This window comes from Rhizopus delemar, genomic scaffold, assembly GCF_000149305.1.
Source record: "Rhizopus delemar RA 99-880 supercont3.12 genomic scaffold, whole genome shotgun sequence".
NCBI lineage: Eukaryota > Fungi > Mucoromycota > Mucoromycetes > Mucorales > Rhizopodaceae > Rhizopus > Rhizopus delemar.
The window spans coordinates 707846-720691 of NW_027137838.1; the positions used below are offsets into that span (position 1 = coordinate 707846).

Genomic DNA, 12846 nt, shown 5'->3' on the forward strand with positions numbered 1-12846 from the left:
AAAACTTTATTACTCTAAAATCCTACTTGGAATTCTACAAGCTCTTAATTGATCAACAGCTTTTATAGGTAATGAATATACATACATGCACTTGTTGAGCAGCCTTTTTTCTGAAACATCGGAAGCCAAGAAAGGGATGTGGATTTTTATGCAGTAGCTTTTTATTTACTTTTGAGCCGAATGGCGATGGAAACTCCATGCAGCTTCTGGTTTCTTTTGAAGTTCTGCTTCAAACGTGGTCAAAAAGTGAGCGTATTGATCTCCGGTATATCCAAACTGTTCCTCCAACATGGGCTGAGCGTTTCTACATATTTGAACCATATTCCAAAGGAATTCTTTAGTAAGCACGTCCGTTTGGGCTACAATTACAATTTGGTCAATAAAGATAAAGCAAATCTATACGAATTTTTACCAAAAGAGATTATTTTTGGTTCGTAATCAAGAATTTTGTAGTTTAATTTTCGTAAAATGTCGCCTAATGTAGGGCTGATGTATGGATCTTGGTCTCTATCACGCATACTTTGTCTAACTGGATATAATGCATGAGGAAAACGCTTCATTTCTTTTTTTTCTTTCTTCTATTTTTCAATTAGACTTACAAGCATTTGCTGTTTGTTGAACGAATTCATTTCCCGTTTCCTAAAAAAATAAAATTATTTTTAAGCGCTAAAAAATAAAAAGGTATTTGTTTTAATCTTACAATCGTAGTGCATTCACAACTTTGTAAAAATCCCCCGGGTTTCAATACTCGGTATATCTCTTTAAACATAAGAGACCATTCGTCTTTTTTCAAAGCAACATAAAGCATTCTCATGTTCACTAGATCAAATGTATTGTCTGGAAATGGTAAACCTTCTAATGCATCGCAAGACTGAAAATGCACATTAGCAGGTCGAATGTTGCGAGGAAATATATCGTAAACGTCGATACCGTGGAAATCGCCTCCTGGAAATTCTGTTGCTACATCCTTATAAAATGTTATCATGACAGTAAGTAACTGAGTACATTTAATAATTTACCATAAGCCAAGTACCAGGGCCACAGCCTACATCTAGAACAACCGCATTATCCATATTAAGTTTGCTTGCTATTTGATTTGAGATATTTCTGATACAATATTAGTTTATCTTATTGTTAACTGTAATTAATTTGCATTTTACCCATCATACAAAATTTTTAAAGCAAAGTGTTGCTAAAACAAATGGGCATATTTTAGATGATAGAATTCTTTCAAAAAAGAAAAGAAAAATAGCTTACACTACTTAATCGATCCAGCTCATCGTTATGATTGGGAAGCCAATAAGTAACTGTTGATACTTCAGAGGATCTTCTGTCAAGGTTACTCGTACTACTAGTTTGTATATCGCTATTTTTTTCATTGATTTTTTCATTATTCTTCTCGCCTATCAGTTTTAATGAGTTGTTGTATATTATATAGGCTTTTTAAACAATTTACTAAGACGTTTTTTTCTGGCAGCAGCAGCAGATACCCTGTTGCCCATTTTCTGAATCTAAAATTAAAGAAAAAAAGAAAAAGAATAAAAAAAAAAAAAAACAACGAATACCCTTAAACTGTAAATTAAGCTTTTTTCTAAGCTGAGGAAATCCTCGTGTAACAATAAAAATGGTTACTGGTGTAACTAAAACAAAAATATTTCATTGTCCTATGTATATTACCCAGTTCATACATGCCAATTCTAGCCAAGAGACCAAGAATATATATGTTTCAATAAATAGAGGAGTTGTTTATTTATAACAGCGGGATGATAAATTTTAACAAAAAAGGGGGGTACACTAGAAATGTTTTGTTTGTTATTGTTAGTTTGACCAATGGAAGATGTATACGCCATATCAAGTCATTATATTCCGTTCAATATTTGAAAGTTGTATTTACTTTAATTATTCACAGCTAATAAACATATAAGAAAAAAGGTTTGGCTTTTCATTGATCGGAATCTAATCAGCAGTAAGATGAGGCTTTCTTGGATTTAAAACATAAAGCAGCTCCGTGGTACAATCAATATTTTCTCAAAGAACAAATGATTATGTTCTCTTGTCTTATTTAGCAATTTATTTAGTATCAGACAGTAGATAAAGGAGAGAATATAGTGATAGCTTTAACTCTAAAGTAAATGGAAGAAAGGAAGTATACAATAAAAATTGGAATAAACTCTCTTGTCTTATTGATAAGATCAATTCTATCTTATAGTAACTACTCTTTCAAATATGAAGAAATAATAATAATCATAGAAAAGACAACAATTTTTGCGTTCCGATAAAGTTTATCTAAAGGTGCCAACAGCTTTATTACAGTTATTCTTGCGAATAGCTGCTACTGACACGAGCGCTATATTAAATGTCTGTATTTTAATTATATCTAGAGAATTTGACTAAGCTTCATTAGACAGTTAGTACTATTTCAAAGTACATGTGTATTTATGTACATTACCGAAAGGTACGTAAGTTGCTTGTGCAAGATGTAATACTAAATCACTACCCATCTAACAAATTAATCTTCTACTACGTTGGATAACTATCGTGTGAGAGAGGTTAACTTGCCGCCAAAAGATAATAGTATGTCAGCTATTTTTTTTTTATGGATGAAAATTTTAATGTTTATTAAAACTCATCAAAGAGCATAAGGATTAAGAGCGACACAAGTGTATTAAACAGTGACTTGTCGCGAAAATACAAAAGATATTAGCATAGAGAGTTGTAAGCAGATGGTTTCAATAGTTCCTTCGGAATTTGATTGACGACAATCTCATCCACGACAGGAGTCTGTTCAAAGAATTGTTGCCAGTGGGCTTTCAAAATGAATCGAATGACTGTAGCAAAAAAATCATAGATTGTAAACTTGTCATGATAGTGTAAGATGTCGTACTTGGATAATCTTAGTGTGGATAAATCCTCAAATATTGAGCTACAGTTGGGGGTCTTTAGGATTTGACAAGTATTTCTTGAAAGCTGCGTCCCACAAGTCTTGTTTTTGAATACAAGTAAAAAGCATATGCTGCTCTGTTTCCGGTAGCTTGCACAATTGGTAGTATCCGTCTTCTATCTTGGCTGGGATGATTCTATGCAAATTGGCTCGAGTGTATAATTTCTTATGAAGAAGTCTATACCATACATTCCTAGGAAGATGGTGCATAGGACTCCTGATAAAGGCTTTCCAGCTGTTGTGACTTATATTTATGATTTGTGAGTTTGAGTTGAAGCTGAACATTGTCGTTAGTTGACGATTCTTCAATGCTGTTATATTGGTATATTCATAGCTCATCTGTTGAATGAATGGGTCAAATTTGATATTTGATTCAGCTGAATGGTCTTCATTGTCCAATTCAAGATCTTGCTGTTCAGCTGATAATAAAGATGCAAAATACGGCTTGAAGGTAAGGTTTCCAGTAAGAACAGCATTTTTGATTTTTTGTAGAATATTGAGAGAGCCACAATCTTGGCTGTTTTTGAACTGTATACCATTTGAAAGGAAATCTCGTTCAAAGAAATGATATGCTTTTTGTGCTTGAAGAAACTTGTTAAACTTGAATTTCTCTTATGGGTCTTCTTCGCATATATCTTTGAAGGGAATGAGTAGACTAGTTTGTGGAGATATTGTCAAGTCATTTTCGGTAGGTAAATGAGGACAGGAGTCCAAAGCACTAAACATAGAGATTAGTGGATGAAGGCCTCTCATGTTACCGTATGATCTGGAATGTTTGAATATCAAAGGGATGACATGTGAGGGAGCATCAAAAGAAGATTGCAGAGTAAATATCAATATCTTATACAGAAAGTCTGGTATCCTTTGACGACAGTTTAACAGCAATGAATTGATATATCGAAACTAGAAAACCTTTTGCTGAACTTCTGCATTCAATAATGAAATACCACCTTTGTTTTTCGGCTTCATTGAGGATCATGAAATATAGGGCTGATGACCATATCAAGATAATTTGTTATTAGTTCAAATTCTTTGACCTCTTCGTCTATGAGACTACTTCCAGGTAACTTGTTTATACTATGTATTGCATGTTAGACTTCCAAACAGAAATATTTCATAGGGCCATATATGTTGTACTTACATATTTATCAATATATCAATTATTTTGGAGTCTAATGGATCGGCAGCTTCGTATACATTATGCAACTTTACTTTAAGTTCTTTACGATCTGATTTTTCGTTCACATTCTAAAAAAAAATATGTAAGCTGTCAAAGTAAGTCAGAGGTCATTATTAGATACTCACTCTAAAGATGTTAATTAACTCAATAAATATGTTTTTCTCCAGCTTTATATCTTGATTAACATATTTATTTAAGAGTTCCGCATGGAATTCTTGAACATTGTCGAGTCCAATTGCATTTAACATTGTCTGGTCATGCTGGTCTTTTTGTAATAATACTATGTGATTTAACGACCTAAATTGGTGCCATTCAGAATTTGTACTAATGAATGATGCATATAAAGCCTACTTCCAATATTACATGAATATTGGCGTTAATAAATAAACCAGAAGATCTTGCTTCCTGATATGACTTTATTTGAAACCTCTTGAAGCTATTGCTAAAGTCGTGACCATTCTTCAGTATACGTGGTGAGGTAATATTAAAAAGTAAGGTCTGCTCGAATTCAGGGGCATCTTCATCACTGATACAAGAGTTTTCTGCTTCACTGGATTGATCACCTTCATTCTCTTCTATCTCTTTCTCTTTTGTCGAATTTTATTCTGTTAGAAGAAAAAAATTAACATGAACCGGATTGCAAGTGAACTATCTTCAATAAATACCTCTAGTCGCTTTCTAATCGCTCGTCCCCTAGACTTAATAGATGCTTCTAAAGTTTTATTGCCTTCGATTTCGACTGTATTATCTAGCTTAGAAGATGACCATATTTTTCAAGATCCACCCTCAAGCCTGGACCTCGTTTTCTATTGGGATATTTGGCAAAAATTGCAGTTCTCAAGATTAGCCTTGGTGTCACCAATTTTGTCAAATTATCCGATATGTGTGGAAACAAGACTTTGATGGTTCAAGACAAAGGCTGCCAGGGAAGGAGTTTTACAATCATCTACAAAAGTTTTTATTGCTACGCGTCGGGTAATTTTTAGTTATCGTAGCAATAAGATTAGGTTTTTTTTCTTTAAAAAAAAGGTACCTTTTGATAGATCAGGCATGGGCTTTTTTCACTTTGAGCAAACCCAACGGTCCTGATTAAATTAACTTTAATACCCCAAAATCAAAAAGTTGTCACCCAACGGACCCTATTAGCGGCCCTATTGTGAGATTGGGATTTGTAAGGTTTTTGTAGTATAAAGAAAGCTTGTTATAAAGGGTTTTTGGCTTGAGTCCAAGGTTTTGAATAGTGTTTGGTTCCCAAAATAGTAATAGATTGAATAGAAGTTCGCTTGCAATAAGTGACCACAAGATCTTGTTAAGTAGATCAAACTGTTTTGAGCAAAGTAAAATAAAAAGACAAAATAAAAAGGATTACAATGAAGTGTATATGCTTCAAGGGAATTCTTGTTCTTGATGTTAAGTAAAATAAAAGAAAAACAAAAGAAATTTTCTTGAGTGAAATTATTTAAAATAATCAAAAAATAAAGTGGGGAAGAAAGAATATTGTGAAAAGTAAGTAAAGTATATGAAATATTGAAGTTATTTATATGTTTTTGGCTTTTCTAATTATATGATACTTTATATGTTTTTGTGGGTATTCTATATTTTTTTGTATTCTTCTGTATTTATCTGTATTCTTACGTATTTGTTTATATTTTACTGGATTTTCAAGAAATACTTGTCAAATCCTAAAGACCCCCAACTGTAGCTCAATATTTGAGGATTTATCCACACTAAGATTATCCAAGTACGACATCTTACACTATCATGACAAGTTTACAATCTATGATTTTTTTGCTACAGTCATTCGATTCATTTTGAAAGCCCACTGGCAACAATTCTTTGAACAGACTCCTGTCGTGGATGAGATTGTCGTCAATCAAATTCCGAAGGAACTATTGAAACCATCTGCTTACAACTCTCTATGCTAATATCTTTTGTATTTTCGCGACAAGTCACTGTTTAATACACTTGTGTCGCTCTTAATCCTTATGCTCTTTGATGAGTTTTAATAAACATTAAAATTTTCATCCATAAAAAAAAAATGAAACTTGCCAGATACAGTATTTTTACATGATGCTTGTAGTTGAGTCTAGAACTTGGCTACGCTTTTATTTGACCGCTTGCTTCACATTTGCCGGGCGATTATTTTTTTAAATAGATTGCATCTCAACAATGTTCCATATCACGATAATCAGTTTCAAGACGTAACTCCTTGTCACTAAACAAGCAGTATCATTTGTAGCAGCAAGTATATCTTACTATACATCGGCTTGTACTTTAAAATATTGTATTATTGCTTTATTGATCTTCTTATTTATACTGTATGTAAAGGCTTGATATAACTTTAAGGGCAAAAAATGAAACTCCATTCCTATTCGTGTATATTTATTGCTATCCCTTTTTTGATACAGCTTAAAGTCGTCCATGAAAATGTATTTATTCAAATGTGATTATTGTTTGAAGAGAATAAGAAAGATTTGCTGTATTCTACCTTGGTAATTTGCTCTTCCTCTGTCTCCTCATTTTTTATCATGGTCTGAAATTATCTGTATCGTCCAACCATGATTATTAAATTAGATATCTAAGCTTGTTTGTTCACAAGATAATATTTATTTTCCTAACATCTATTAATATTCACTCGACTGATGTTAAAATAGCATGCTATATAAAAAACTCCATTTAAATTTTGTTAAAAAAAAAGAGAAAAAAATTAAGGCCAATGCGACTATAAATTATATACTTGCTCATAAAATATATTGTACACATTATTATACCGTAGATGATTTCAAGCAGACACTAAGGTAGAACCTAAACAACACGTATTGGTTTTAAAACAAATGAGCTTGAATTCCACGGTGTCTTAATCTAAAATGAGACAACCGAAGACACTTTTGAGACAATCTAAGATTGAACATGAGACGGCTATGGCTTTTTTTTTTATTAAACAAGTGCTCCGATAAAAATGAGACCAAATGATTATCTTTTAAGATGGGCCAAATTTACTTGGAGGTTTTTTTTGGATTTTATCTAACAGTTGAAATGGACCTTATTGACTATGGTCTGGAGATAGAACCATATACTACTGATGCGCTAAGTTTAATTGAGATAAGTATTTTTAATACTGCCGTCTGAATATAGCGTGGCTATTTTTGAATTTCAGGCAACCAACATGGAGGATGTAATAGAAGCCTTAATGGCTGAAATGAATACACTCTCAATTACGAACAACAAAAGAAAATGAAAATGAAAAAATACAACTTCTGATCAACTTGATTATTTCTCTTTACGGATTTTGGAAGTGTGTAAACGACAAGAAAAAGACGACCAAAAAAGGCAACGGAAAAAGTTTGCCTCTAAAAGTTGAAGTCTTTTGCCGTAGGAACTGATGCTTTAGCTGTGTTTTTAAATGTGTTCCCTGTGATTATTGCTTCGTTTATTCTTATCATTCTGTTTTGTAATAGAGTTTGTATATATAAACTTGTTACAGATCTTTGTTCTAACAATTACTGAATAAAAAACATTCTTTATTGAGCTATGGTTTTCTCTGCTATAAATATGTGTCATTTTACTTTGATTATTTCTATAAAAAATATTATTTAAAGCAAATGTCTTTTATTTTACTTTTATTTACACAATAGCTAAGAACGAAAAGTCTTTTGAAGCAAATACACTTTATTGTAATCTTTTTTTTTCATTTTTATTTTGTCTTTTTCTTTTATTTTATTCAAAATAGTTTGATCTACTTAACAAGAGGTAGTGGTCATTTACTATATTCAAGTTATTATTACTCTGATAATCAAACTCTATTAGCAAATTGAATTTCTTTTAAAACAATTCAACCTTATTTTTTTAAAAAAAGTCATAGCTGTCTGATGTTCAATCAGATTGTCTCAAAGTGTCTCCGGTTGTCTCATTTTAGATTAAGACACCGTGGAATTCAAGCTCATTTGTGTTATTAGCAGAAATGAACAAACCATTTTTACTAAAATAGGCAATACTTTATTTAAAGTGTACTAGAAAAAAATGGAAGACTTTCATTTATAGATAAAAAGAAAGAAACCATGACCATATAAAGCATTTGTTTCTTAAATACTGATTTGAATTATCATGTAGTACTATTTTAGTGTTAGAAAGCACATGGATTTTTAAAAGGGGGCATCTTATATGAATAGATTTAATTTTTAACCATAAAATAAACTTTCTGGAAACTTAGTATAACGTTTCACGGTTGATAACAAAAGTATAGGCGCTCAAAAGAGCAAATAAACAAAGGAGTTACAACGTGTTAGCAATATCTATATAGATTGCGGCAGGTTGTTTTAAAGTTTCTGGGTATTTCGATACAGGCAATTTTTTTTTGAAGTTGTAGTATAACAATTCCCCTTCCTCTTCAAATTAGAAATTCTCAAAATAAACGCACACAACGCCAATTGGTTTGACTGTACTATTTTTTTTTTTTTCATTTACTGTAATACCCTGTGATATAATCGAAGCTGCAAAGCAAATGGACTTGAGAACTATTTAATGCGATCATCTTGTTTGATGATAGTGTGATTTAAGTAGCATCCAATCAAAATATGCTCAGCTCGCTCACTCTTTGACTTTGTAGAACAGTGTATATGCAAGGGAATCTAGCAAGAATGCATTTTTTGTATCTTGCTAGTAGGTATCATCAAACTGCCCCAAGTGAAAGTTCTAGCAAAATATATCTGGCTTCATGCACACATATATGGGACTATTACAAGTAGCATAAGCACATCCAGTAAAGACAATGCAAGGTTTGAAACACATACTCGAAGTCAAGCTAAACATCAATCAGTTAAAATTGGCCGTAGACATATTTGTAAATGACAGCCGAGATCAATTGAATGACCAACCAACTCTTTATCATTATCATGCAAGCCATCTGCTAATAACAATCACTATCTCAATCACAAAAATTAATCCTCGAGAGTCTGGCAATCTAGAATATTGTATATACCCAGTGTTGCTTAACTTTGTATAAAAGAAAGCAAATATTTGTAGTTAGAAACGATATATCCGATACATCTCACTTTGCACGAATAAACAGATTATCAAAGTACTTTCTTGTTGTCTTTTTATTCTTTTCTCAATTTTTAAAGTAGCTATTCAAAGCGATGTTAAAATTCTTGCTAACCATAATTGCCATAAATGGTTGTTTGTTGTTGAAATGATTAGAAACAATGTATTTAATGAATCCTAAAACTCTCTAATCTTTGCACTGTAAAGGTAATAAAATTGAGTCTTGGTTGCGTTTCTGGTCTTTGTTTTCTTTTCTATTTCCCTTAAAAAATCTACGCTCTATACAAAAAAGCTGATCTTTAACTTATGTTCCTACACGACTCAAACAATTATACAGTCTTATGCTACAAGGATTCTGTGATGATCTAACCTTGGCAGGGAATGTTGTGTATACAACGTTTGTTTGTTTCAGAAAAATCAATACTTTCAACTTTGGTCAGATCAACAAAGAGTCCTAAATTCTAGCTTTTGGTAAGCAAGATGAAACAAGGCAAACAGTTTCAGTTATAGTGAAGTGAACACTTGGTGGTTGACTCTTCATTGTTGTTAGTTTTGACAAAAAAAAAACCAAGTGACTTGATCGAAAAACTATGTGAAATTGAAAGCGATTTATAAAATCGCACTGCTAAAGACAAAATATTTATAAATATTTTATTCAGTATTTACTCCTCCAACTTTCTCTTCTTCAACTTGGGTGAGAACATCACCCGAGGAGTTTGACACGGAGTTGCCATTGGTTCCTTGCATCGAACGATGCCTCTGAGCTTGTTTCTTGTTGGCCATACTGCCACTTCCTCCGCAAGCTTGAGAGCATGATTTTTTCAATTGAGGAAAGGATGAGTTTGATGAGTAGAATAAGCGACAAAGCATCTTTACCTTTAAAACAAACAAAGCATTGATTGTTTGGGAGACATGCTCAAGGTCCGACTTCTTTGTTGGCACCACAAGCTCTTCAACCAAAATGCCACAGCAACACCCTCTGTCTTCTCCAAGCTATACATATAGCATTCGTATCCTATAGGCCAAAAGCTGTTAATACTAGAAGATCTTGGAGACAATAAATAATGCTCACAAATATTTGCCAACAAAATCAACAGTCAAGATGCTCTTGGTCTGGATGTTGAACTTACGTTCTAACTGATTCAAAATGGACAGGTTAAAACACAAGTTCTTTGATTGCTGTTTTATAGCTATTGTGACACCTGTATTATTTTTTTTCCATTCGTCAGTTGAGAATGCAACACGTTCTTTCTTGAGTTGTGTTGCAATAATAGCATCAAGTTTTCTGATACCACATGTTGACAGCACATTGTTTTCGGAAGAAGGGTATAAAGAGTGACCAGCAATCATTTCTTCTTTTACAGCTATACAAGCAGACTCACCGCTAGAGTTTAGAATTTCAAAATTAATAAAGAGCACAATAGTACACTGCATATGAATGATGTTCTACATACTCCAACAACAACAAATTCGTATCTTTGAAAAGATAGTCGAGAAGCTTTGCAAAGTGGCGGTAGTAAATCAGCTCACTATCATTTTCACTGCAATGGTCAATGCATTCGATCCTGTTAAATGAAACAAGCGTTAAAAAAGGGGGTGTTATCACGCGCTAGATTTCCCAACCTACATGCATCTTAAAACTTCTAGTATCTTGTATTGATCGCTGCTTTTCATCTTCAAACTTCTCAGTCGCAGCTGCTCGCGTAGGATCTCTTCTTCAATGGCTTCCAAGTCAATCTCTTCACCTCCACTACAATAAATAAAGAATACTTTAAGGTTTTGCATTGCTAGGTCAACTCATTTTTTCTCTAAGCTTTTACCTCTCCAACACTCTGCGCAGTATCGTCAGGTCAACCTCTGGTAGGCCAATGTGTGTGTTATTAGATGGGCTTTCAAGTGCCTTCATCTCTTCTTGGCTGAGTATACTATTTGGCGTCTCATAGCTTTCGGGCTGCATCGTATTGACGGTGCTGGAGAGAGCTAGCCTAACAAGGAGGTACAATTGATCAGACTAATATCTCAAGGCGTTTGGAAAAATAATCATACTTGAGCATTATCTCTTCTCTTACATCCAAATCCTTCTTCAACAACAACTTGCTTGCACGACTAAATAATTTTTCTTGGATGCATGATTTCTTGTTCATGATATCAGCCAGAAATGCATCTTCTACATCAAAAGCTTCGTTTTAAAACTATGGTAAATAAGCAAGCTATTAGTTAACCCAGTAGTAAGGTAGAGTACTCTAAAAGCTTTTTATACTACCTCCTTATAGTACAGCATGTAAAGGCGATCGACAACTGGTTTGATTTCTTCTTCTGTTTCATCAGAGTCATTTTTACCTTCCGCATCTTCACTCTCAGTGAGATATTTGCAGATAAAAATTTGAGAATTAAAAGGGAAATAGTACTTGAAAACTAGTGAATGAGTCTCTATGTAGCCTCTTTATTAGATTTCAAGACGAAAGAAAGAACCCAATTAATCAAACTACGCTTTTATATAGGAAATGAAATTATTCAGGGACCGAAGTGAGTTTAAGGTCAATTCTAGTATTAAACTTGAACAACATAAATATTGTATGTGGTTAATATATGATATTATGTATTCAGTACTTGTTATCTCTTTTATAAGATTTGAGTAATCTCATACGAATAATAAGTATTGAATGAGGTAAATACGACACTCGGCTTCATTCCTGGGCATTCTTTCTACATCAACAACACTTCTACTGCTGCCTTCTGCATTAAAGCTCTCCAAAAACCTTGACGATCTTACTGAGGTATTTATCATGCTCTTGTTGATCAACTTTTGTCCTTCTGTTCTGCCTATTTGTCTCATGTCTCTCTATGCCGCAAAAACCAAGATATTAGAAAACGTCATAACTAAAATCGTTGATTGTTTAAAATTTACTAATGTCAACAACTCTTCATAAAACTTATCCCACTTGGATAATATGAATTTTGATTTTCTGTCAAAAAAGACATTAGACATCAAAATTAAAATGTCGATTAGTTAGGAAGACAGTATACTTTAATGCCATGTCTGTTCTTGTCTCTCGTACAGTACCATTAAACCTGGAGACCCATATCATGTGCAACTCTCGACTATTAAAGGCCCGTAGCCCCAAAGACCACTCGGCGATTTACTCTTCGTACTTGTTTATAAACGACGGAAGCATCGATTCCTTGACATTTTTTACAAACGTGTACAGTTCTATGAAAACAGGTTTTAATATATCAACTGGTATCTTTGTTGGTTTTTATACCTTCTTTTCCAAAATAAGCAATCGTAATGAAAGAAACAAGTACTGCGCAAGTAAAACGAAATGTGTGTGAAAATATAATTGTGCCATCAACAGAGCCGAGCTGCAAGATTGTTTTTGTATTGCAGATAGACATAGATTTTCTGTTCAACAGGCGGGCCAATCAACACAAGCTGTTTGGTTGAATACCACTGCAGTCATAAATCTCATAATACTTGATTCAGACTTTACATCACCAAACTTGTCACCCTCATCTGCACAAAACGCAGTAAATACGGTTTATGGCCTCATGCGTATGTTGTCTGTGAATCTTGATGAGCATCTGCTAAAACAGTATTTGGTAGGAATTGTAAAGTTTGAATGAAGCTGTCTGAGTTGCGAAAATATGTCAAAGTGGTTGTTTTGTATTGCTTTCTTGATTAAAA

At 33.2% G+C, this 12846-nt stretch overlaps 5 protein-coding genes across 5 annotated transcripts; 2 read left to right on the forward strand and 3 right to left on the reverse strand.

The window, feature by feature from the left end:
- Positions 1 to 165: 165 nt before the first annotated feature.
- RO3G_13551 (uncharacterized protein) lies at positions 166 to 1502 on the reverse strand (the record flags this gene model as incomplete). The annotated part of the gene is made up of 8 exons (XM_067668135.1): positions 166 to 359; positions 413 to 475; positions 600 to 639; positions 701 to 967; positions 1020 to 1107; positions 1161 to 1192; positions 1258 to 1403; positions 1457 to 1502. 8 exons carry the CDS (start codon positions 1500 to 1502, stop codon positions 166 to 168), a joined length of 876 nt encoding a protein of 291 aa, XP_067524236.1.
- Positions 1503 to 3906: 2404 nt separating this feature from the next.
- RO3G_13552 (uncharacterized protein) lies at positions 3907 to 4369 on the reverse strand (the record flags this gene model as incomplete). The annotated part of the gene is made up of 3 exons (XM_067668136.1): positions 3907 to 4018; positions 4083 to 4189; positions 4247 to 4369. 3 exons carry the CDS (start codon positions 4367 to 4369, stop codon positions 3907 to 3909), a joined length of 342 nt encoding a protein of 113 aa, XP_067524237.1.
- Positions 4370 to 5491: 1122 nt separating this feature from the next.
- On the forward strand, positions 5492 to 6046 carry RO3G_13553 (uncharacterized protein; the record flags this gene model as incomplete). The annotated part of the gene is made up of 2 exons (XM_067668137.1): positions 5492 to 5535; positions 5788 to 6046. 2 exons carry the CDS (start codon positions 5492 to 5494, stop codon positions 6044 to 6046), a joined length of 303 nt encoding a protein of 100 aa, XP_067524238.1.
- A 4183-nt stretch (positions 6047 to 10229) lies between these two features.
- On the reverse strand, positions 10230 to 11067 carry RO3G_13554 (uncharacterized protein; the record flags this gene model as incomplete). Its single annotated transcript, XM_067668138.1, has 4 exons — positions 10230 to 10545; positions 10616 to 10726; positions 10789 to 10911; positions 10982 to 11067. 4 exons carry the CDS (start codon positions 11065 to 11067, stop codon positions 10230 to 10232), a joined length of 636 nt encoding a protein of 211 aa, XP_067524239.1.
- Positions 11068 to 12450: 1383 nt separating this feature from the next.
- RO3G_13555 (uncharacterized protein) lies at positions 12451 to 12785 on the forward strand (the record flags this gene model as incomplete). The annotated part of the gene is made up of 2 exons (XM_067668139.1): positions 12451 to 12474; positions 12576 to 12785. 2 exons carry the CDS (start codon positions 12451 to 12453, stop codon positions 12783 to 12785), a joined length of 234 nt encoding a protein of 77 aa, XP_067524240.1.
- Between the last annotated feature and the right edge of the window lie 61 nt (positions 12786 to 12846).